The 25,276-nt window shown below is 41.0% G+C and overlaps 1 protein-coding gene across 3 annotated transcripts; it reads left to right on the forward strand.

Annotated features, from left to right (window-relative positions):
* The first annotated feature begins 10,230 nt into the window (after nt 1-10,230).
* Nucleotides 10,231-24,177, forward strand: ZNF518A (zinc finger protein 518A). 3 transcript variants are annotated; one of them, XM_066621945.1, is made up of 4 exons: nt 10,231-10,319; nt 14,441-14,555; nt 14,959-15,116; nt 16,884-24,177. In XM_066621945.1, exon 4 carries the CDS (start codon nt 16,974-16,976, stop codon nt 21,435-21,437), a length of 4,464 nt encoding a protein of 1,487 aa, XP_066478042.1. In that variant the 5' UTR covers nt 10,231-10,319; nt 14,441-14,555; nt 14,959-15,116; nt 16,884-16,973; the 3' UTR covers nt 21,438-24,177. The 3 variants fall into 3 exon arrangements, with proteins under 3 accessions (XP_066478042.1, XP_066478043.1, XP_066478044.1); XM_066621946.1 differs by lacking the exon at nt 14,959-15,116; XM_066621947.1 differs by lacking the exons at nt 14,441-14,555; nt 14,959-15,116 and having other exon boundaries at nt 10,274-10,319.
* The last annotated feature ends 1,099 nt before the right edge of the window (nt 24,178-25,276 follow it).

Here is a 25,276-nt window from a genome sequence, read left to right on the forward strand (position 1 = left end):
TTGTCTTGAGTCTGAGGCCACTGACTTAGCACTCAGTTCCCACGCATGCAGACTTGAATCTGTCTGTGTCTTGGTGTTTTAGCTTACTATTTTCGCTGCTCGAAAGACTTCATGGGGCCATTGTTCAGACCGGGTGAGCAGCAGGAAAGTTTCAGCCAGGAAGCAGGGAAGGGTTAATGTATTGTTTTTGCATTGAGCAGGAGGCAGGGAGATGGGATTGGGCTCTCTTTTCTGTCTCTGAAGGGTCTCTTTTCTGTCTCTGAATGATCATTGGACAAAGGACAGGTGGTCTGATTTATAAGGTAGTGCAGGAGGAAGAGCCCAAGAGGGTTCTTATAATTGGCTGGAGAACCAGGGAGGGGGAGGAGGCAGGTAAGTCGGGGGGGGGGGGAGGCAGTTCATAGTGATCATGTTTTCCAACTCAAATTAGGAGGCACAAAATGGAATACAAACTCTGGCACATGAAATGTAAGTTGACAATAAAGGATGAAAAAAGACTATGAGGAGTGCATTGCTAAAAACATGAAATAAAACATGGTTTATTATTATTATTATTATTGTTGTTGTTGTTGTTGTTGTTGTTGTTGTTGTTGTTGTTAATAATAAAACCTCCTTTAAATACATCCAAAGCAGGAAATTTGCCAGGGAGGTGGCTGGACCATTAGATAACTAGGGAATGAAAGGGAAAGTTAAAGAGGATCAGAAGACTGCAGAGAAGCAGTTTCTCAAATCTGACTTTGTTACAAAAGATGTACTGTAACTTGGGTGGATCCTGAGGGGTATGTGCTGAGGGCGCTATACCGGGGACATGTGACTGCCTCCAGACTCCGCCCAGTCACCTGTGCCTGGGTTCTCCTTGGAGAGCAGAATGCTGCTGTGGCTTGGATTGCTTCCGATCCCTGTCCCTTTGAAGGCTGGGAGTCTTGAAAGGGATAAGGATTGGGGCGGGGGGGGGGGGCTTGTAAAACTACAGCAGCAAGTGCCCACTTTCTGGCAAGAATGAGGAAGTGACTGCCTTGAGTGTAAGATAATCACCTCCAAGTTTTTTCTGGAGGGCAGACAGCTGCTGCAGCTTTGCCCCCCCCATCCCTTTGAAGCTGGGAGCCTTCAGTGGGAAAGGAACGGGCACACAAAGCCAAAGCAGTGAACGCTTCTGGGGATAACCCAAAAGTGAGTGCCTTGAGTGCATGCCCTGCCAGTTTCCATCTAAAGACAAAGGGACGGATGTGCAGTTCTGCAGCAGTGAGTGCCCCCCCAGGAGTACTCGGAAGTGATGTCATAATTTCAAGTGATGTCATGGTGTCATTGCTCCAGCAATCATGTACTAGATCTTAACCCTGTTCCTTCTCCCTTACTCTCCTCAGACCTGTGCCAGCAGAATGGGTGGCTCAGAACTGAGGAGACTCAGTCAGGCAGCAGTCTTCTCCCAGGTAAGGGAATGGAAGTTCCCTCACCATGAGGAGATCTTCCTGGTAAGAAGATTGCTTCAGGTTGCAGCAAGCGCTCTGTTGGTGCAGCTGCATTGGTGGGGAGGGGAGTTTAGTTAGGATTGGGCAGCAAGTCATATAAAATTATGTGTGATGTGGAAAGAGTGGAGAGTGAGAATTTTTCTTCTCTCACACTACAACTAGGGACCATTCAGTGAAAAAGATTTGGGATGGACAAAAGGAGATATGTCTTCATGCATTACATCATCTGTGGAATTCATTGCCACAAATTTGGTGATGGCCACTAGTTTCATCAAAGTTTTTGTTATGCAGTCTCAATGATGAAGCAGCATCTGAAATTGAAACATTCAAATGGGGTTGCCAGCTCTCGCCTCCCAGCAGGACTTCTGTCCCTTTGCAAATTATCTGACAGAGAAATAGCAGGTGTCCACGAGGTCTGGCTATACCAGTGAGTTTACTGGCTGTCATAAGCCCTACAAACTAGGGCTTATCTGGAACAAATAGGTCAGCAGCCTCATAGAGGAACAGCTGGGAAAACTAGTTATGCTGCCAGTCATGCTGTGGGTTTTCCTTGAGGTCTGTATGACTGGCCATGTAGAGGGTCCAGTGTCCTACTTCCCCTGTTGGGCAGCTGCATGTGAGGAAACACAAAAAGAAACACAAAACACAGCAAGACATAGATAGCATCATCATCAGCCACACATGGTCATTGGAATGCATATTCAGTGTTTGTGAGGGAAAGTGGTGTTATCTGTGTACACATACAGCAATGTCCTGTTTGGGGTGAGAGCATAATGCCTGAGAGAGCTTTAGTTTTCCCATCCCTGTTAGAGACTGTACTGAGTCTCTGTGAGAAATGGCAGTTCTTCCCCATGTGGCAATGCAGCAGTCCTGAAAAACAAAGGGATTCCAGATGACTGTTTGGCTAACTGCGGCCATTGTTGGGGGTACAGTTGGCCCACTTCTTACACGCAGTTGCCCTGCATGAATTCAAGTATATGCACTCAGCAATTCTGGCTGCCATTTTACTCAATGAGCTTGTGAGAGCTGAGTATCAGTCTCAATTCCTGCGTGCTTCTCACATCTTGCTGCGCTGAGTGTGATTCAAGTGTGTAAAGATACAGTAAAGTTTGCAGTATTTGTTCATACTCCCTAAACACAAGCCAACTACCTCATCTGCTGATCAATCCAAGAAATGGTGATCTGCTCCAATGCTGGAAGAAAAACTGGCTCGGTTGGACTTATTGAGAGACTCTGCACAATATGGATAGAGGTGTTTGTTTCCGGTGAGTAAGACGGGATTGCAGCCTCAATCTTACTGAACACAATGGGCTTACTTCCGAGCACGGTAAATAACACCATTTTCAAACACCTCTATGTGGAATAAGAATTATGTGAAAACAAGTGTTAATAAACGATCTCACTATATGTGAGGGGGTTGTTTGTGCCAAGTGCCCTTTCTCTATGAAAAGCTCTCATCAAAACAGTTCCCATGTGTGGCGTTTGAGCTCAGGGTGCAGATCAATAAAAGGGTGCAAACAATAAAAGCTTCTTCAAATATGTTAGAAGCAGGAAACCCGCCAGAGAAGCGGTTGGCCCTCTGGATGGTGAGGGAGGGAAAGGGGAGATAAAAGGAGACTTAGAGATGGCAGAGAAATTAAATGAGTTCTTTGCATCTGTCTTCACGGCAGAAGACCTCGGGCAGATACTGCTGCCCGAACGGCCCCTCCTGACCGAGGAGTTAAGTCAGATAGAGGTTAAAAGAGAAGATGTTTCAGACCTCATTGATAAATTAAAGATCAATAAGTCACCGGGCCCTGATGGCATCCACCCAAGGGTTATTAAGGAATTGAAGAATGAAGTTGCAGATCTCTTGACTAAGGTATGCAACTTGTCCCTCAAAACGGCCATGGTGCCAGAAGATTGGAGGATAGCAAATGTCACGCCTATTTTTAAAAAGGGAAAGAGGGGGGACTCGGGAAACTATAGGCTGGTCAGCCTAACATCCATACCGGGTAAGATGGTGGAATGCCTCATCAAAGTTAGGATCTCAAAACACATAGACGAACAGGCCTTGCTGAGGGAGAGTCAGCATGGCTTCTGTAAGGGTAAGTCTTGCCTCACGAACCTTATAGAATTCTTTGAAAAGGTCAACAGGCATGTGGATGCGGGAGAACCCGTGGACATTATATATCTGGACTTTCAGAAGGCGTTTGACACGGTCCCTCACCAAAGGCTACTGAAAAAACTCCACAGTCAGGGAATTAGAGGACAGGTCCTCTCGTGGATTGAGAACTGGTTGGAGGCCAGGAAGCAGAGAGTGGGTGTCAATGGGCAATTTTCACAATGGAGAGAGGTGAAAAGCAGTGTGCCCCAAGGATCTGTCCTGGGACCGGTGCTTTTCAACCTCTTCATAAATGACCTGGAGACAGGGTTGAGCAGTGAAGTGGCTAAGTTTGCAGATGACACCAAACTTTTCCGAGTGGTGAAGACCAGAAGTGATTGTGAGGAGCTCCAGAAGGATCTCTCCAGACTGGCAGAATAGGCAGCAAAATGGCAGATGCGCTTCAATGTCAGTAAGTGTAAAGTCATTCACATTGGGGCAAAAAATCAAAACTTTAGATATAGGCTGATGGGTTCTGAGCTGTCTGTGACAGATCAGGAGAGAGATCTTGGGGTTGTGGTGGACAGGTCGATGAAAGTGTCGACCCAATGTGCGGCGGCAGTGAAGAAGGCCAATTCTATGCTTGGGATCATTAGGAAGGGTATTGAGAACAAAATGGCTAGTATTATAATGCTGTTGTACAAATCTATGGTAAGGCCACAGCTGGAGTATTGTGTCCAGTTCTGGTCGCCGCATCTCAAAAAAGACATAGTGGAAATGGAAAAGGTGCAAAAGAGAGCGACTAAGATGATTACGGGGCTGGGGCACCTTCCTTATGAGGAAAGGCTACGGCGTTTGGGCCTCTTCAGCCTAGAAAAGAGACGCCTGAGGGGGGACATGATTGAGACATACAAAATTATGCAGGGGATGGACAGAGTGGATAGGGAGATGCTCTTTACACTCTCACATAATACCAGAACCAGGGGACATCCACTAAAATTGAGTGTTGGTCGGGTTAGGACAGACAAAAGAAAATATTTCTTTACTCAGCGTGTGGTCGGTCTGTGGAACTTCTTGCCACAGGATGTGGTGCTGGCGTCTAGCCTAGACGCCTTTAAAAGGGGATTGGACAAGTTTCTGGAGGAAAAATCTATTATGGGGTACAAGCCATGATGTGTATGTGCAACCTCCTGATTTTGGAAATGGATTATGTCAGAATGCCAGATGCAAGGGAGGGCACCAGGATGAGGTCTCTTGTTATCTGGTGTGCTCCCTGGGGCATTTGGTGGGCCGCTGTGAGATACAGGAAGCTGGACTAGATGGGCCTATGGCCTGATCCAGTGGGGCTGTTCTTATGTTCTTATCAGGAAGTCAGATATGTATAGCTCCATGCTACACACCCTGTCGTCTGAGTTCTAGTCTCTCTGGCAGGGCTTTTAGCATAGGGGTTGGTGCGCTGTGATTAGCTGCAAAGTGTAACCTGTATCCTATGCTCTACTATAGGAAAGTGTTAGGGGCAGATGGGATAGCGGGAGTTGATACTTTTTCCTTCCTCTGGCTGTTTACATTCCTACTCCGGATTTGACGTTGGTGTTGTATTTTGCTGACATTTGGGGCATGGCTGTTGTCTTAAGATAGTGTGTTGATTCCTCCTTGTCCCATGCATGTCCCTCCCACATCTCTGTTCTGTTTGGGGATTTATCTCAGTGATAATTGTGCTGGTGTCAGAGGTATGTTGGCTCACCATTGTGCAGTTGTCCATGGCATGTCCGTCACCAGAACTGGGGCTATGATGGTGGGTGGGACTATAGTTGTGCTGGTGTCCAAGGGCATATGGCATATTCTGTGCTGCTCAGACTGACATTTCAGAAATAGAGGGTTGTCCCTTGGATTTCTGACCTTTAGTTGTATGTGCAATAAAATTAGAAAAAACTATACAGTTTGAATTGAAATTGACATAGTTTTAGGCTCATGAATTTGCTATCAGTTGTGGGGAAACTTTTCACAAAGTATTTGCTGAATAAACTCATGAAGTGGATAGATAGGCAATCCTGGGAGCTGAACAAATTGGCTTCAGACCTGGTAGTACTACTTGAGATCATTGCCTAATATTGTACCATCTTGCCTACAAATATGTTAAGGTTGCGAAAACCAGCCTTTTTGGATCCTAAAGCCCTATACTGCTCTGGGCCAGGATATCTTAGAGACCACCTACTCCCGTACAATCCGGCTCGCCATCTCAGGTCATCAGAGAAGGCCTTTTTGCAAGTGCCGCCACCCAAGGAGGTCCGGGGGGTGGCTGCAAGAAATAGGGCCTTCTCGGTAGTGGCACCAACATTATGGAACTCCCTTCCCCTTGACTTGAGAATGGCTCCCTCTCTTGAGAGCTTTCGGCGAGGCCTGAAAACACTGTTGTTTAAACAAGCCTTCTGATTTCTGGCCTTCTTAACTTTTTATACATCTTTTAGTTTTACAGGCTTGATTCCTCGGTGATCTGCTCTTTTACTCTTTTAATCTGACTACTGTTTTTATGGCCCTGTAGTGTGTTTTTAAATGTTTTTATCTGTTTGTATTAATGTTTTTTAAATTCTATTGTTTTTTAATATGTTGTTAGCCGCCCTGGGTCCCGTTAGGGAGAAGGGCGGGATAAAAATAAAGTTTTATTATTATTATTATTATTATTATTATTATTATTATTATTCTTAAAAGTGCTTTTGACAGTGGACAGGACAACCCTCTGGGCTAAATTGACCAATTTGGATATCGATAGACATCTTCTTGCTTTCATAATATCCCTCTATTCGAATACATCTTGTCAGATCAGACTTTCCTCTGAACGGGAAGTAACTAAGGAGATTTCGACCAACAGGGGAGTAAAACAGGGCTGTGTTTTGGCTCCTATTCTTTTCAATCTCCTTTTAAACGACTTGATTTCTTGTCTGGGTGAAGTTGAAGGGCATTCACCTCTGCTGGGTTTGCACAAAGTCCCTTTATGGTTGTATACTGACAATGCAGTTCTGCTATCTCAATCACATCTTGGCTTAAAACGTTTGGTTCTTAAATGTGTAGATTAATTTACAAGAAACAAACTTTCCCTTAATTTTGATAAAACTAAAATTATGATCTTTGTAAAACTTGGAGGAAATACTCCTGGCCTTTCAGAGGAAGGCAGATTGAGCAGGAGAAATGCTATAAGTATCTTGGCATTCACTTTTTGTACAGTCTTACCTGGACCAGACACTGTAAAACCAGGGCAGATTTTGCTGGTGCGATGATGCAGAATATCTTACACTTTCATTTTTCCAGAGGGGGTGCTTACATCCCTGCATCTCTGAAGGTATTCAGTGCCAAAATTATCCCTCAGATCTTGTATGGTGCTCCAATTTGGATTATGGTGATGAATTGCTCCTTAGAACAAATTCAATCTGCTTTTCTGAGGAAAGTCTTGGGTCTAACACATAACCCAAATGTGTTACTTATGCCACCCTCTGTTTAGAGACGGGGCAATATTTAATTGAAACCAGGGCTTGGTTGAGGTCTTTCAAATTCTGGCTAAGAGTCCATTATAAGTCTAGTCAGAATAGCCTTTTATTTGAGCTCTTACAGGATTTGCTTGCCCTGGTGGGATCTATGGGGGTTCTTCATAAGATCAGGACAATTGGCATTGATGTAGAGGTGCTGGGTACATTTCCCTTTATGTTGGCATATCACTTAATTAAAAGTTTTCTGGATATCCAGGCCCAACTCCTTTACAGCGCAGTGAGTCAAGTATGTTCCCTGCAGAGTTTTCAGATTTTTATGAAAGCAGGTGTTATGCCATCATATTTAATTTTGTTACTGTGTTCTTATGAGTGTAGGGCATTTGCATTGGCTAAATGCAATTCATTTCCATCAGCTGTGCTGTATGGAAGATGTAGCAGCATCCCTTATAGTGAATGTCTCTGTAATTGTGGGCTAGGCACAGTTGAGTCCCTCATGCATATGGTCCTACATTGTTCATTATATCGGTCCTTGAGCAACCAACATCTCTCCTTTTTTTGAACAAATGGGCTGTCTGCTCAATGCCATCCAATTGAGAAATTTGTTGTCAGCTGTGGATCCCACTATAACAGAGGCCATGAGGGTCTTTTTAAAGCTTTTAATGAGATGTCGTAGCTCTATTTGTAGTAATGGGGAGTGTAACCCCTCCTGATTAATTACCTGATTTGTTTCTGGATTATATACCGTATTTGTCTCTGGATGTATACATTTTTAAAAATATGCCAATAAAGGTTCTGAGTCTAGAATATAAGCTTTAAAAATGTTTAGTTAATTTAAACAGTTCTGATCTCTGCATGAACCCCTTTGAAGAGCCTCCCAAACTAGCTGACATTGTACAGGAAACACTGATGTGAATTTTAAAACACATGGCTGAAAGTCTGACAGCACGAACATTGAGAAGCAGCAGTTAGTACCAGTCAGTCCTTGGATCTGGGTCCCCTAGGCCTCCTGCCCCCCCCCCCAGCAGCCTCTTGATGGTGCATTGGGTGCTATCACTGCAATTACTACTGAGCATTTAGAAATCTGCCTGGCCATGTGGACCCTCTGATGGGAGTGGCCCCTTGGCCACTGCCTGCTGTGGCCAATCTTTGATGCCATCCCTGGTGGGAATTTTTCTACGAATGGTTTAAACAGTACCAGTGTTTCCTTTTGGAAATTAAAATACAAAACAGGGTTGTGAAAAAGAGTGAAAGAACTCAATTTTAATGGAGAAATCCAATATTTTAATTTGAAAATCTGATCTTTGAACTCACCTTATTAGAATGTAAGGAAGATTTTGAATGTTAAAATGTTTCTCTTTTAATTGTACATTTTGTGTCAAGACACAGGAAGTCAAATCTATTTTCTGAATTGCACACTTTATAACTTACATTGTCTCTTAAACCACCCATTATGCCTCACAGACTCTTTTCCTCTTAGCTTCCTCCCTTCGAAGTCTTCCTTCTTTGTTTTAAACTGTGTACTGAACATTGTTGTTCGGATGTTATTTGCAGGTCATTTACTTCAGTAAAGCAATGACATCAGACAAACATTTGGATTGTAAATGCTATCTAGATTTCTAGCAAATTATATAGTATTATAAGAACTGTTATGAATGATGATGCATTCCTTTGCGATATCTCTGTTCCATATAAGTAAAATACATGTGAAAATCATGTATGGATGATATACAAAGCACTGTACAGTATCTGCATTGACTACCTCATGGATCCAGCGCTTAAGCCATTTCTACCCAATGTTGCATATACGCAACAGGGATCAAATGTTTACACCTGTGGTTTGGGCAGAAATGTTGTTAAAACAAATGTAAACTAATCTACCTGTGGCCTTTATATTGTGCCACTTTTTATATAACGATGCTTCATTTTGCCATACGATTAAATAAAATTGTGCCATTTAAAATTACTGGGGTAAATTGCCTCCCCTATTATGTGAAAGAGAGCTGCTTTGTTTTCTAGCTATATTTGATCATAAGCTGGTTGAGGCCTTGAATATTCTTCTCCCTGTGCATTGCTTTGTGTATTTGTGTGAAGGCTTAGAATGCCATTTAGTAAAATTAATTTTAAATTCAAACTCGTTTTATGAGTAAGACACAAAAACAGGAAAAAATTTTTTCCTCCTTTGGCACACACAACAGGACTATTATCACTACATAGAAACACAAGCACTGGAGGGACAAATATGTTGCTACTATCAGGAGGTGGTGCGGTTCTCAGACAATGGGCCACACGTGGCTGATGGATATGAGTAAGGGGAAGGGGGGTGATGTCATCCTTCTCCATTGACTGAGGGAGGACATGATAATTCTCTCTGCTTGCTTCTTTCTGGTTGTGTGTGTGTGAGGGAGGACATTATTCTCCTGTCTGCTTCTTTCTGGGTGTGTGTGTGTGTGTGTAAGGGAGGACATGATGATTCTCTCTGCTTTCTGGTTGTGTGTGTGTCTTGTGTGTGTGAGGGAAGACATGATTCTCTCTAGTTGTGTGTGGGGACATGATGCTCTCTAGTTGTGTGTGTGTGTGTGTGGGAGGACATGATTCTCTCTGCTTTCTGGTTCTTGTTGTGTCTTGTGTGTGTGTGTGAGGGAGGACATGATTCACTCTGGTTGTGTGTGTTTGTGGGAGGACATGATGATTCTCTGCTTTCTGGTTGTGTGTGTGTTTGTGAAGGAGGACATGATATTCTCTCTGGTTGTGTGTGTGTGTGAGGGAGGACATGATGATTGCCCCAGCTTGCTTCTCTCTGGTTGTGTGTGCGGCTGACGAGCAGCAAAAGCCCAAGGTCGTTGCACCGGCGGCCCGTGGGAGGGAGTGGGCTTGGGTGCCTCTGCTGGGTCTAGTGATGCCCTGTCCTAGTTAGTCACCGCCAGCGCCTCTCTCTCTCACACACACACAAGGGGAGGAGGGAGAGGAGGGACTCGGTGGTGGCGCTGGCAGTGCAGCAGGCGCTACCAAAGCGGCTTTTCCTAGTGCGGGACGGGGGAGGCGAGGAGCCCGCGGCGCCCGGCAGCCTGCGGAGGAGCAGAGCGGGCGCCACAGCGGCGGGGTAGCCGCCGCCGCCCCCAAACTTCCCAGGGCCTCCGTCCTCTACGCGCTCCATGTGCAGCACGTATCCCTCCGCCAGTCACCCCACCCCTCCCTCCATTGCTGAGCTCGTCAATTCCCGCAGTCCCCGGATGGAAAGTGTAATGGCCGCCAATAGTGACTCGTCGGACTATGGAGACGGGCGAGGTAACTAGGCGCGCAGGCTGCGCCCGGCGGGGTCGGGGGTCGGGTCCTTGTGCGCCCAGAAGGGGGAGGCGGAGGGGGCCGCTCCAGGTAAGTCGCCTCGCCGCCGGCTCGGTCAAGGGGCTTCTTCGGGCAGGACGGGCGAATCCCGGCAGTTGGGCAGGAACCCGCCCTCTTGTTGGGCTGAGGCGTTAAATAGTCCCTGCCGCCCTCGCTCCCCGCCCGCGGCGCGCCCCCCAAAGCTCGTCTCGCGCCTGCTGCCGGGAAGGTGGAGGAGGACAGGCGAGTGTTGAGCCGCTAACGACTTTTTGCCGCGCGCCGGGCTGCCTCCGTGCTGTTGGCTGCACTCAACAGCCCGTGTATCCTTCCGCCTTCCTGAGGAGAGGAGAGGGTGGTTGTCTGGCTGTGCCCCTTCTCTCCTAGCCTCTGGGGCACACCCAGGAGCCCCACCTCATGGGGAGGGGGCCCCAGTCTCCTTCAGCTGGACCTCATGTGGGACAGTTGGGGGCCAGAGCAGCAGGTTGATGCCACTCCTGTGAGCTGCCATGCTCCCACCTGGCATTGTTCTTGGCTGGGGACCACCACATTCTGCTGCCACCCAGGAAGCTGGTCCTGGGTGATGAGCTGTGGTCTTCCATGCACCTAGGAGCACCACCAAGACGTCGCTCTCTCGGTAGAACCCAAGTCTTGAGGAAGCAGGACTGCCCACTGAACCAGGCCATGGCGTTGACTTTGGGCAAGTCTTGCCATTTTCCACCTTCACTGGCACCTCCAATGACTTCTTACGACATTAATCTGCGCAGCAAGCCCTTCACACACACAAATGGTGCACACAGTTGTGTTGACCACCATTTTGTTCTGCTCTTGGGTGTGGCTTTTGACCCAGAAGCCTTACAATGGTCATTATATTTTACTCAAGGCAGAGTAACGAACCATGTCATCATCTTGGATGCTGACATTAATGATGATTGCCATGGGACTGAAGTTAAGTGTTATATGAAGTGCTGGCTTGAAGCTATCTATTGCAGAAATGAATGAAGGAAGTTATAGTTCATGACAATTCCTTTATGTTATTTCAGGATGCTCTTTTGACGAAGGAAATGTGCTTGTTATTTTGTTTGGGTTGCCTATCTTAGGACACAATCCTAACCCCTTATGTCACACAGTCTTAACCCCTATCACACACCTATCTTAGGGCACAATCCTAACCCTTTTCCAGCACTGACATAAGGGCAATGAAGCTCTGAGGTAAGGGAACAAACATTCCCTAACTTTGAGGAGGCCTCCGTGAGTGACACCCAACTACAGGATGCAGCACATGTGTCATTCGCACCGCTATGGCAGCGCTGGAAAGCACTGACATAAGGAGTTAGGATTGCGCCCTTATTGAGTTACAGTGATTTACTGAGATGTAGAATATTCTATATGGATCATTTATAATAAGATGGAGACCTTATATTACATTAAAGATGGATACTTTATATTACAGCAACTCCAGAAAGTTTTGCATTCATCAGGATAAACATGTGTTGAGTAGCAACTCCCATGGGTTAAAAGTGCAAGGTTCTAAAATACATGATACTATAAAAACTGAATTACAAGCTGATAGATTTTACTCCATTTGTAAATATATAAATGACATGGTACTGTGCTGTACTGTGCTAAACAGGTTATGGGATATTCTGTATTGTTAGTTGATCAGTGGACAGCCTCCATCCCTTTTTTAAAAAAGTAATGCGTATACACTAATTGATTATATTTTGGATAACGTTATCTAACTAAAGGAAGAGCGTGAATCCTTGAAAACTTGTTGCCTTGGTCATATCTTTCACTGTTTTAAAAGAGTTATGTTCCAGTAACTGGATCAACCTTTATAAGGGCATATTAAGATTGCAACCAAGATGTGCAGCTTTTGTACATCCTGCACTGGTCTGCAGATGGCAGGTACCTGCACATAACAAACCTTTCTCTGTGATACTTTCCAGGTTTCTAGTTATGTACTTTTGCACCCATTCAGGAGGTCAAGTAATTGCTATCTGGACTACTTTAAGCTTAAGTAAAGTTAATTTTACTCATAAATTATCCCCCCCAAAAAACCTAGAAATATTTTAACTATATTTGCAAGATCATATTCAACATGATATACATGATGTGTGTTGCACAGTCTTGAAATAGGTCCCACTAAGTTCAATAGGATTGACTGACTGACTTCTCCAGTAGTAAGTTTAGAATTTCAGGGCTTAGGTTTATTTTATGTCTTGAGAATAAATTATCTTATATTATACTAATTTTTAAAACTATTTTTATAATATTTTGAGGAACAGCTAGATTACCAGTTTATTGTCTGCTTGATGTACAAAAGGAAATAAGAGAACAAACTGTTGTTATGTACATTAGTTAGTCAACAAAATTAAGGGTTGTATCTTAAAGAATTAGGATTCTCAAGTTCCATTGCAATTCATGGGTCTTCAGTTAGTCACAGTTAGGGCGCAATCCTATCCTGTGCTGGAACAGGCAAACCAAGAGGCTTGCACTGTATCTAGTGCAGGATAGGCGTCCAAAACTGCTCAGCCAGAGGTAAGGGGAAACTTTTCCCCTTACTTCTGGGTAAGGAATGCTGGCCCCTATGGGTCACCTCGAATTTGCACCACATCCTGAGGTGGCGCAAGTCCAAGCCACTCCAAATTCCTTAGGAATGGGGATTGGGATCCATCATAAGTGCTGAATCCTAGCCCTGCCTCCCACTCGCCACCTGCCCACCCCTGGGGCTGGGCTGACATAAGGCTCACAGAGGAAGCTGTGCGTGGAGGCTTGAGTCGGCCTCCACAGGCAGCACACCTTTGTGCGCCAGCCCGGCTTGCTCTGAGGAGGTGCAAACGTGCTTTATGGCACGTTTGCGACCCTCTTAGGCCAGTGCCCAATCCTTTTCTGGATTGCGCTCTTAGTCTCATTTATTTCAGTGGTGCTTATAATGACTGGCTAACTTAGGATACAATCCATTGTTTCTGTACCAAATTCTATACTTGCTAAATATGCAGGTTGGAAAAATTTAAATCAAAAGTGTGTTTAAAAAAAACCCAAAAAACCTGACAGCTGTCCTATTCAGTTCAGTTGTTTAGAATTACTGTTGCAAACAATGCCATTATTTTCATTGCCACTTTTTGCTGTAGAACAGAAGTGGGAAAATGATGCAACGTCTTAGGCTGCAATCCTATGTATACTTTCCTGGGAGGAAATCCCATTGAACACAATGGGACTTACTTCTGAGTAGACATGCATAGGATTTTGATGTTAGGCACCAGCACTATTTTTTTAGGAGGCAAGATTAAATGCTTCTGGGTCAGTTATGTGCAGAGTTGCAAAACTTGCATATTCTTTAGATGTCTTCAAAAAATTTTAGAATCCTAAACAGCTCTGTTCCTGGGATTGTTTTCAGCTACATTATAAAATAATAATAATACCAATAATTATAAATAAAATATTGGTATTTATATACTGCCTTTCTGGTCATTGGATTACTCCTCTGACTGATTATTCAAGGCGGTTCACATAGGCAGGCTATCTCTAAATCCCCAAGGGGATTTTTACAATAACAGAAAGGTTCTATTTTTCAAGAACTGCACAACATTTCAGATGGATCTTTCATGGTCTGGTATCACCCAGTTGCCTCCTGCTCTGGCTGACAAGCAGCTCACTTCTTCAAGTGAGAGATGCCCTTCATCTCTCACTAGAGATGCCCTCATATCTTAAAGTGAGAAGATCTCTCATCTTCAAGTGAGAGATGCCCTTCATCTCCCACTTGAAGGGCAGCCAGGATGCTTCTTTGCTCACACCAAAGAGCAGGTGGAATAACTCAGCTCAGCTTGTCAGCTGCTTCAAGGTCTTGCCATTCACTGAGCTGCTGGTGATCTCGAACTGGTGACCTTCAGATGTTATCTTCGGGCTAATGGAGGCTTTGCCCTCTAAACCAAACTTCCTGCCCAAATGACCACTTTCTAAGTAAAATTATATCAGGTTATCTCTACTTTAATCTAGGTTAAACATGTTCTGCTCTCAAGTGGTAGCAGACTCTAAAACTTCTGTTTTGAAAGTTTTTCTGATGAGTTAATTTTTTTCCCCCCCAGATCTTTTTGTACATCTGTCTCTTGATTGTGACCTTTCTTGAGTCTTGATTTGATGTCTTTCGTCTATTGGCAAAGAAAAGCATTGAAGAATGGAATTGTAATCTTTCCTTGGAGAGTAAGTTTTATGACTTTATTATTTTGATAAAGTTAGAACTCCAAAATTCAATGTAGAAGTTTTATGACTTTATTATTTTGATAAAGTTAGAACTCCAAAATTCAATGTAGAAGAGACTTGCTGAAAAAATGCTACTTTAATTGTACTGTGGTATTATTATGTACAGGCTCAGGCTTGTAAATGACAACTTGACTGGCTGCCTGTGATGAGCAGAAATTTCCTTCTAGTGACCTGATGCTGAAACTATAACTACTTGGTTTGTTGTTTTCTAACCTGCAGATAAACGTAGACAGGGTTAGTAAATTGATCTCTTCACTGTCAACTTTCAGAGAAACACATTGATTAGGTGACCTTCTTTAGGCTTAAGTGATCTCATTGGAAATCCTTTTGCCTTGCTTTACAGTGTGTTAATGTAGTGTTCTCCAACCTTGAGATCAGGACCTTAACGGGGTTGCAAAGCCTCAGTTGCGGGGTCGCAGCAACTAATGGGAATAAAAAAAGGTGAAGACCACTGGACTAGACCACCAGCAAGTAAAGAGGGGAGGCACGTGATAACTTCAGGTACCAGGAAATTGTGTTCCAGTCCTGCTCAGGTTCTTAGCAATTGTGCTAAAATAGCTTTCACTAGTGGCAGGCTTCATGATAACTTTTTCTGTTCCCTCTAATAAGAATATTTTGTTACTGTGAACAATGCTGGAAGTGCATAACAGGGGCAGGGAGTAGGGTCCCAGGAGGGGATGGCACCAATGGTGGGTCTCCTGTGTGTGTGTGTGTGTGTGTGTGTGTCATGGCATGAAAAAGGTTGAAGACCACTGTGTTAGTGGATTATTAATGTGTATATTTATATATTACTTTATTTTTAATGTCCATTACCTTGAGTGCACCTCCGTGTAGAAAAGGAGAGTATCAACTAATAAACTAGACTTTGTTGTGGGCTTATTTGCAAGGCTAATGTAATTTCTTATGATTTAATGTTGTATTTTACTTTGATTGTATACATTGTCCTTACCATAATGCAGTGTTCATTTTGTTTTGTTTTATTATTTTAAACATGCAAAATTGCAGAATTTGTTGTTCTGAGGATTTGAAGGGGTGTTATGTATTGGAATCACTGGTTCCCCTTTGGCTTTATCACTTTAATAGTAAGTGATGCACTTTAATGAAGTATTATAAGTACCACAGTGGTATCCAGAAAAATAAATGCCAATAAAATAACACTGTTTAGTGTTTTTCTCTATGAAAGCAGATTTTTCCCAGGTAAATACTGGGACTTAGAGAAAAGACTTGAGAAAGAGAAAACTTTTAATTGTGACATGATTTCGGTCCCACATACTTCTAAACTTCCTACCTACTATTTTCTGTGTGCATTAGCTGCAGTATGCAAGCATTTATCCTTCAGAACATGAAGCTCAGTTTGGTTGTTGCATTGCTTAGTTCAATGACTTTTCAAACTTAATTGTGATTATCTGGTAAGTTGGTGGTTAGAAAGTTCATCACATCTGCATTCTCATCATACCTTCTCTACACAGATTCTAGAATCTCTAGGTGTGTAGGCCAAGAACCTCTGCTTTTTATAAAAGTATATAATTTTTCTTTCCATAGACTTGTTTTGGAATTTGTTTGAACAATTTGGAGTAGTAACAACAGCTTCTGTTTTGAGCAGTCACTCATGTCAAAAAGGGATGCATGGACAAGTCACTGCAAGGCTTTCTGATCAACAAGATGAAGGCTAGAAATATGGGTTGTTGAGGATGTGGTGTACCTTCATAACTGGGTGGAAGGGCTGGGTTTGGTGAGTGGGGCAGTAACATTTTGCTACAAACACTCTTGAGAGCAGCAGCCAGTGGAAATAGCTGAGATGTGAGGACAGGTTTTATAATGTTATCTAGGAGAAGACATCAGGTGCTCCAGTGGTTGCTATCATGAAACTCTTAGCTATAAGAGCTTAGCAGAGAGAGCTCTGACCTTAATGTCTGGAGCAAATTTCAAGTAACTGCGGTTGGGGGAAAAAGTGAGTTAGACTGAAAGTTTGGATCACTACATTTTTTACTTTTTCGAGTTAGTGGTGTACAGGCTGTCAGTAGGAAGCCTTAAAATTAAGATAATGAACCCTTTTGGGACAGGGAGCCATTTAGTTATTTGATTTTTCTCTGTAAACCGCTTTGTGAACTTTTAGTTGAAAAGTGGCATATAATTACTGTTAATAATAATAATAATAATAATAATAATAATAATAATAATAATAATAATAATAATAAGTGAGCCTGTATGGTATCTCTCCCTTTAAATTGTTTTAAGATTAATTTTTTGATTTTTGTTTAATTTCAGATACACTAAGTTGGGAAAATCCTAAAGTATTTCAACACAAGTCCCTCAACGAACAAAGAACAGTTAACAATACATTAGAGAATTTTTAAAATGCCATCTGAACAGGAACAATCCTTTTGTATTAAAAAAACAAGCTTATTGGAAGATAGTGTGTTGAATCGAATATGTGCTCCCGTATTGAATACTGTGGTTGACAAGTCTCCATCTCAACCTGTGATTTCAGATATTCTTTGTTATGGACTAAAAAATCTGAAAATAGAGTTGCCCCAGATAAACATCCCAAATGAAGTTATATTTAAACATGAAATTGACAGATACATGAAATTATTTCAGTGTAAAGAGAAACCTGCAAGAACATCTTCTGGTCGAGAGGATGTGAATGGAAGTTACTTGAACTGTTCTGAGGTCAGCGCTCCACATAGTAAACCAGAGGTGCACTATGAAGAAGGATTGAAAACATCAGCAAAAATTCTGAATTTTAGCTGTACAAAATGCAGAAACAACATTAGGTACAGTCCAAATGATCTACAGAAACATTTTCAGCGGTTACACCATGGAGAGTTGCCATCTTACCCTTGTGAAATGTGTAATTTTTCTGCTAATGACTTTCAGTCATTTAACCAACATCGTCGAACGCATCGTAGCACATTAGTAAAATGTGAAATCTGTAATGATGATCAGAGATACACTTTGTTGGACTTGACAAAACATTTCACATCTATGCATTGTATAAATGGTCATTTTCAGTGTGAAAGATGTAGGTTTTCTACCCAGGATGTAGGCACGTTTGTTCAGCATATTCATAGGCACAATGAAATACAATACAAATGTGGTAAATGTAATCATGTAAGTTTTTCAGTTGAGGAGTTTCAGAAGCATGCTGTTTCACACACTGGCACGTTTCCCTTCAGTTGTCAGTATTGTAACTACATGGCATCACGGAAAAACTACCTTGTAAAACATATTATTACCTTGCACAGAGACCATCTCTATTCAAAGGATAAATTGGATGCAAATGACAGTGAAAAGAAACTGAAGACTTCAGCAGGGCTAAAACTTATTTTGAAAAGGTACAAAATAGGTGCATCAAGGAAGGCATTATGGAGACGCAAAAAAATTACCAGTGGTAATGGCAGAATTGGAGAAGAGGATGAACAAGTTCCCAGTATCATGAATGAGATTCAGCCCAAATATGAAGAACTAGCCCTGTCAGCAAAAAAACACCTAAATGAAGACCCCGCTTTTTTAAATGATAAGCATGTCCACAGTGAAGCAAAACCCTCTACAACTGTACAGTTTAATAAAGCTGAAGATGGATTGGGTTCTGGATTGGGATTGTTGCAAAAAGCTGTTCCTGGCCCTACAGTTTTGATGGTAAAAAATAATAAAATATCTGTTCCAGCAAATTACAGTGCTAAGTTTATGGGATTCAAAGTGGTGGATGGAAAACAGCATATAGTAATAAAGCTGTTACCTACGGATAAGCAGAATTTGCCAGCAGGAAATAAAGTTGATGGGTTTAAAGATGGTTCCACTGAATGTCTACAACAGACATCTGACAACTTCAATTTACCCTTGAGTGCTGGATCTCATGAAACTACTCAGCAAATGTCTCGAAGTAATTCTGTTCATTCATTAACATCATCTCCACTGTCATTTTCTAATCAATATTCAAGAAAAATAAAGCAGGAAAATATGAATCATTGTAGTTGGAATACACCTCAAAGTGTTGCATCTCCTGTTGCCATGGTGGGAAAATGTGCAACTCGTCTCCCAGTGAAACCAGATTCTTCTACTCTTCCTTGTGATTTAGTGGTCAATGCTGGAAATAGAGCCACTGTCTCATGGAAGAATTGTATACCTCAAGATCATCCTCAGGTATTATCTTCTGCTGGTTCACATATGCTTCATTATGACCCCATGAAAAAAACATTTCCTTCAGAATTTGAAATACTGAATGGTGAAATGAACAACAGCAGTGCACACAATAGTGTTTATTGTCGATCAGCTGATTGCTCCAATCAAGCATCATTGCCTTTCCATAATTATTCCATGTCTAGCAAAACCTTTCCTCTCCAAAGCAGCCTTGTAGGTGAAACCACAGCTTGTTTTTCACAATCAGCATTAAATCTTGAAAAAAGGTCTACATTGTCTCACCTTTATGGCCATGTGAATACTAAGAATGCTTCAGTAGTCCCAAACAACCAACCTAATTATGCCATTGAGAGACAGTTTTGTACAGAAAATCATAGTAACCAATATTTGAATACTAAATTGAATCAGATGTTGAAACGTGTTGAGAACTCTAAACAAGAAAATGTATCTAATTGTGTTAATTCCTCAGTTATGCCTAAAATAACATCAGTTTTCTCACTCCAAAGTAAGCAAGCATCCAACTATTTGACACCTGAAGTAAATCGGTCATTACAAGATGTGTTACAACCAGCTACTCAGCCACAAAAATACATAAAAACTGACTGTGATCAGTCATTTCCAAATAATCAAACAGACTGTAAAATGTTTACACAGGTCAAAGATCTGGCAGTTTTGTGTCGATTGACTCCTTCCCCTGCTAAATTCAAAAGAGAGCTGAATGTGAACTGCAATACAACAAATGAAAATGTATATTTTAGGAATGAAAAACAGGCCCCAATGACATCTCTTAGAGCAGAGGAAAGAAATTCAGCTTCACGAGCAACAGGTGTTGGTGCATTGCTTAAAGCTCAAACTGATACAATTATAACACAGCAGTTGGCAAAAGACAAGATGAAGTACAGTATTCAAGCTCCCAATGCTATCCGTCCAGCTCTTCCAGAGCAGAAGAAACCAGTGCTACTTCAGACGCCTCCACCACGATTTTTTGTACCTTTACGCCTTGCTCACCAACAAGGATTACAAGTTATTTCAGGAAAGCCTACTCCAAAAATGAGTTTAACAGAACCTCAAGGAAGAAGAGGTGTAGCTACATCTTTACCTGGACCGGGCATGATTTTGACATTTGGTAATGGGTCACTTGGAACAATTGCAAATGTCACTGAAAATAGTTCTCAGGTTTTAGAGAAACGTGCATCTAAAGAGCATGGTAAAGAAGCAATATCTACATCGGAGCTGGAGTTGAAAATAGATAGTTCTAGAAACATAAGAAATTCTTTTGGTGGTAGTGAATGCAGCAGGGCTGTAAGTGTTTCATCCATTAGTATGCCACAAAAGGAACAGCTTAGCATTACAAATTCAGAAAGCGGAATTTCTTCTGTGAAAATACTTGCTGGATATCAAGACAGTAAAGTTGGCTCGTTGGAGTCGAACAGACAGCAGGAGATGGGACAAGATCAACCTGTTTATGCACTTTTGCCTGATGGCAGACAAGCAGTTTTTTTGAAATGTATGTCACCAAACAAGTCTTTAATACAGAACCATAACATTTTTCAAGGTACTACTTACAGTCAAAATTCTGAACCAAAGAAACCTGGAGCAATGCAACAAAAGCTTTTTTTGAAAATTAAGACCTTTCCTGCTGCTTCTAACTGTCAGCCAGTTAGCAATGTTGTGTCGTCTTTACCGTTCAATAGTATGCATTCCCTTAATAGTCCTGCACTAGAACAGAAAAAGACAGCTCTTTCTTCTAGTGATGCCTTATTCTTACCAGGTAGATTGATGCCAGCAAATGCCTGTTTGGCAAGTGATAAATCAGAGGATCCCTTCATTTCTGTAGAATCTGTACATTCCTTAAAACACGTGAAGACGCGGTCACATAAAATCTCATCTGATATGGCTCAAACAGTAATGGTTAACAAAGGGAGCAGTTTTGGAAGTCAAATGTCAACACCAACTACAACAAACAAAATTTCAAGAGCTAAACATTCAAAGTCAACTGGTGCTAAATTTTTTGATGCTACAGTTTCACAGAAGAACCGGAATTTGAAACGGAGAACTAAGGATGATCTTCAGGAACCTCCTAGAAAGAAAATGTTACATCGAAAGTGTAAACAGAAAAATCAGATGGATGCCAGTGAATTGGAATCCTTGATTCAAGCCCCTTGTAGACCCAAAGTGTCAAAAGATACTGTGAGGATTCTCAAGTTACTTCCTTTTAATTCCAAACAGCTTGTCAAATGCCCCCGGAGAAATCAGCCAGTTGTAGTACTAAACCATCCTGATGCAGATGTTCCAGAAGTTGTAAATGTTATGAAGACTATTGCTAAATTTAAAGGACATGTGCTAAAGGTCTCTTTGTCAAAGAGGACTATTGATGCTCTTTTGGAGCCTGATCATTATAACAACAGTTTATACATAATTTCTAATGATCTCTCTCGAAGGAAACGCAGAATGCTAAAACCTGTTAGTCCTGTAAAAGAAAGATTTGTTTTAAAATTAACACTGAAGAAGACTAGCAAAAACAATTATCAGATTGTGAAAACTACCTCTGATAATACGCTGAAAACTAAATTTAGCTGCTGGTTTTGTGGGAGGATATTTGACAATCAGGACAACTGGGTAGGGCACGGACAGCGGCATCTAATGGAAGCCACTCGGGACTGGAATTCATTAGGGTAATTTATTATGGTTAGTGAAGAAGGCAAAATGAAATTAATCTGATGACAAATTATTTTTGGATGACCGCATCATGCTAATTGCATTTTTTTAAAAAAACATGGAAGAACAAGTTTTGTGGTAGCAACTAAAATGAACCTGTATGAATTTAAATACTGTAGTTGAAATTGCAGTTGAAATTGCATTTTGTTACTACTATCATGTCATATATTTTTATTTAGAGAATGAATTTCAGGGCTTTTTGTTCTGTATATATTTACAAATCAAAGTGTGTACATATTTTTGTACTTCAGTTATTTGCTATAAAATCTTGCACAGGAATTGTATTTTTTCAGCTCTGTGCATGCACTACTAAAAAGTTTTTCAGCTACACACAGCTATTGCCGTATTGTTCCTTGATCTTAAAAATATCTTTTTCTCTTTTCCAGGGATTGAACACTGTTGTTAGCAAGTGCCTAAAAGATGTGAAGCAGTTTACTTTGTGTCAACTGTAAAACCCAAGATCCACATAGGGCTGGGTTTCCTAACAGTTTCTTTTAAACAAAGCCATATGTGAATGCTTTAAGCTATATTTGCTATGCACATGACACTTGTACTACTTCTGTGCAGTTTGTCTACTTTCTTAGTGAAGTATTTTTCATATGAATCAATAAACATGTTATCGTGTTTAAGCCTGAGAATAAAATCAGTTGGAAGTATTCAGAATTTGTACAGTGTAACGATAATAGTGAACATTCCTTATTCCAAGTGGATGTTTGTTATCTCTATTAGCTGATATAATTTATGTTAAAAGGCTGATTGAAAGAGATTGCTATTGGATCTGTCTTAAGGGCAGTATGTGGTTGTGGTGGCTGTGATCCTGCTAGATATATGCAGACTTCCTTTGTTAAGTATTTTTTGGCTAGATAGTATAATTTCCTTTTATCATGAGTGTTTCAATCTGGAATTTCTAATTATTAACATTAATCCTTAAAAGTCACATGGAACATTTGGCATTATACAAAAAAATTTCCCATGGAAGATCTTTCTGATTGACACAAAGCATGTTGTCTGCATTTCATCATAGCTTTGGAACTAATTTTCTCAATATTGACAGTGCAGCACTCGGTGTTGTGTTGTAGTGATGTGGGGTCAGATTCTTGCTCATTATTTTCCAGGCTTTTACTTATACTAATTCACAATCCACTATTTACATTGTTGTTCTTTTGGGGGTCACGACCTAGAGTCTTCATGTATTTATTTTTCTGTGAACCATGGGAATACAACATTATTGGCCTGTTCAGGTATTAGTTATTGGGGAGAAATTTTAACCTGGTAACCATCTTGAGTGCTCTCTTGCATAAATCCCTCTCATAAGAAGAAAGTAACATTTGATTCTGATCCAAGGTAGATTGCATTTATTTGAACATTCTTTTTTCCTGATCCCAGAAAGACAGGTTTTTGGCCATGGTGTTAGGCATGTGGCATGTTTAAATAAATCATGAGGCTGAATGAGACATTACTCCTCCCCCTACCTAATGAGGGGGCAGAACAAGATACATGTCCTCCAATTTCTTTCTTGGTTGAAAGCTTATTCCTGGTAAACAACATCTGAACAAGCACTATACATGATCAACCTGTGTATTGATAAAAACATTATACACATAAAACTAATTTCTGTGCATGAGGAAAGTGATAATAGGATCATTGGCAGCATTTATGTACTTAGGTTACATATAGGCCTTCTGTTAAAAACAAGTAGGCTTATTTGATGATAGAAACTAATGCTCTAATGAAGATAGCAGAAAAAAATTATCTTGTGTAATAATAACATGGTCTCAGATCTATAATTTTTTTCCAGTGTTTAAACACTTCTAAAGTATCTCAGGAAAATATGCTTTTAAACAAATGCATTTCAGAATTACCTCTTAAGAATTCACTTGCCTAAGTTTTGGTGTTAATAAATTTGTTGTATAGATAGATTGCTCTGTAATTGTATTGACTAATTTAAAACAATGAGTAAAGCACAGATCTTTATTGTAAATTTAAATAGTTTGCTGGTAGTAAATTTATAATTTAATTTTTGAAAAAAATCTTGGTCTTCAGTTACTTGAGCTGGTTTCTTCAGATATGTAAGAGGTTAAATATTCTTAGAATTGCTACAGAATAGATTATCAAAAGAGGTTTAAAATGATACTTCTATTTCCATGTGTGAACATTCCAAATTTTATATTCCTAACACTTTTTTTGTATTTATAAAACAAAATTCTTAAATAAACAAGGCTTACCAAGAATTTGATTAAGAGTTCCAACTGACATGCAATACGAAAAGAAAATGTAGAAAGGCTGTTGCCTGGCTTTTTAATATTAATTTATATGTTTTCTACAAAGGCTCAGCCATGTGGTTTGACCTGTAGAGCAGCCAGGAATAGTGTGTGTGTCATGTGGCTTCTGTTCTCTGCTACAGCACAGCTACTCTTAATGCTGCATGAGTGGTTGTATGTAAGGTAACTGTAAATTTTTTTGCCATATTTTTTGTAATATTGCTATTAAATTGTAATCCTTTGTCACAGTTAACAAGATTCTTGGTATGTCTTTTCTAATGATGCTGGTAAAGTGATAGTTTGCATAATTCAGAAATGTGTGTGAATGCAATGAAATGCTTTTTAAGGGTGGAAAAATGCTGGTGCTTAAACTTGAACCTGCATCTAGGAATTGAAAATACTTTCTATAAGTCTGGAGGAAGAGGAGTACCGATATGTGATTGGCTTATTGTTTCTTTCAACATAGTGGCAGGAATGAAAACTTAAGCAGCTTTAATTTGAATAAGTAAGTATGGACACGATAGAGTCATAGTTGGAGATTTGGGCTGCAATCCTACCATTTCCATTCACTTGAAAGGAAGCTTCATTCAATTTGCTTCTGCGTAAATGTGTGTAGGATTGCACTATTTAATCAGAGGGAGACCAACCCCTTTCTTTGATACTCTTAAACCTAAACTACTGTATGCACTTTGCTGTATATCAACCTAGACTGCATAAATTGAATATGAATGCCAACTAGAATGTTACTTAATATGATGGCGTTGGCTGGAAAGAGAAAAAAAAACTATAAACTCTCATCTCGCCTGTTACTGAGTTTGGCAGACCAACTATTGGTAACATGCACTATTGTACAAAAACGTTACAGTATACCATTTCAGTGAAACTATAAATGGGCTGATGGTTTTGGGAAGAAAAAATTCCTAAACATCCTGTAGGCTACTAATTGTAATTTGGTGCTACAATATTTCTGAAATATTGTTGCTAGTTTTGTAGCAGTATTCACATACAGAAAAGATGATTTGCCTGGGATATTTGATTTCTGTTTGATTGGGACTCTGAAATTATGCAGTTACCTCTTCGACTTGCCATGGAAAAAATTGTGAATATTCTGAATATATAGACCAGTAACATACACATGTGATTTTGAATACATACATTTGCCATCTTCTGGGATTAAGTAGCTTTTGTCATAAGAGCTTTGACAAAGGCAGTGGGGGTGGGTAGGAAGAATGGAGAATAATTGGCTAAGGATGTCTTTAGATTTGGAAAATTTAAGCAAAGTCTTATCACAGGTGCTTGTGAACACCTCTCTTTAATCTCAATTCTGTAGTTTATATTTAGGCCGGATACTACCCCCCCCCCCCCAGCAGCCCAGCGTTACTGGGCTGCCCTCCATGTGAGAGGTGAAGGAGCTGCTTGTCAGCTTGTGTGGGAGGAAATCGGAGGCCAGAATGTGATACCAGATCAAAAAGAAATTCCATCTGAAATGTTGTGGTTCTTGAAAGATAGAACCTTTCTTTGATTGTAAAAATCCCTACA

The sequence above is a fragment of the Tiliqua scincoides genome, chromosome 3 (genome assembly GCF_035046505.1).
Source record: "Tiliqua scincoides isolate rTilSci1 chromosome 3, rTilSci1.hap2, whole genome shotgun sequence".
Lineage (NCBI taxonomy): Eukaryota > Metazoa > Chordata > Lepidosauria > Squamata > Scincidae > Tiliqua > Tiliqua scincoides.

Bases quoted from the DNA above. Each gene is read 5' to 3' on its own strand.
- ZNF518A (XM_066621945.1), top strand. From the start codon at position 16,974: ATGCCATCTGAACAGGAACAATCCTTTTGTATTAAAAAAACAAGCTTA.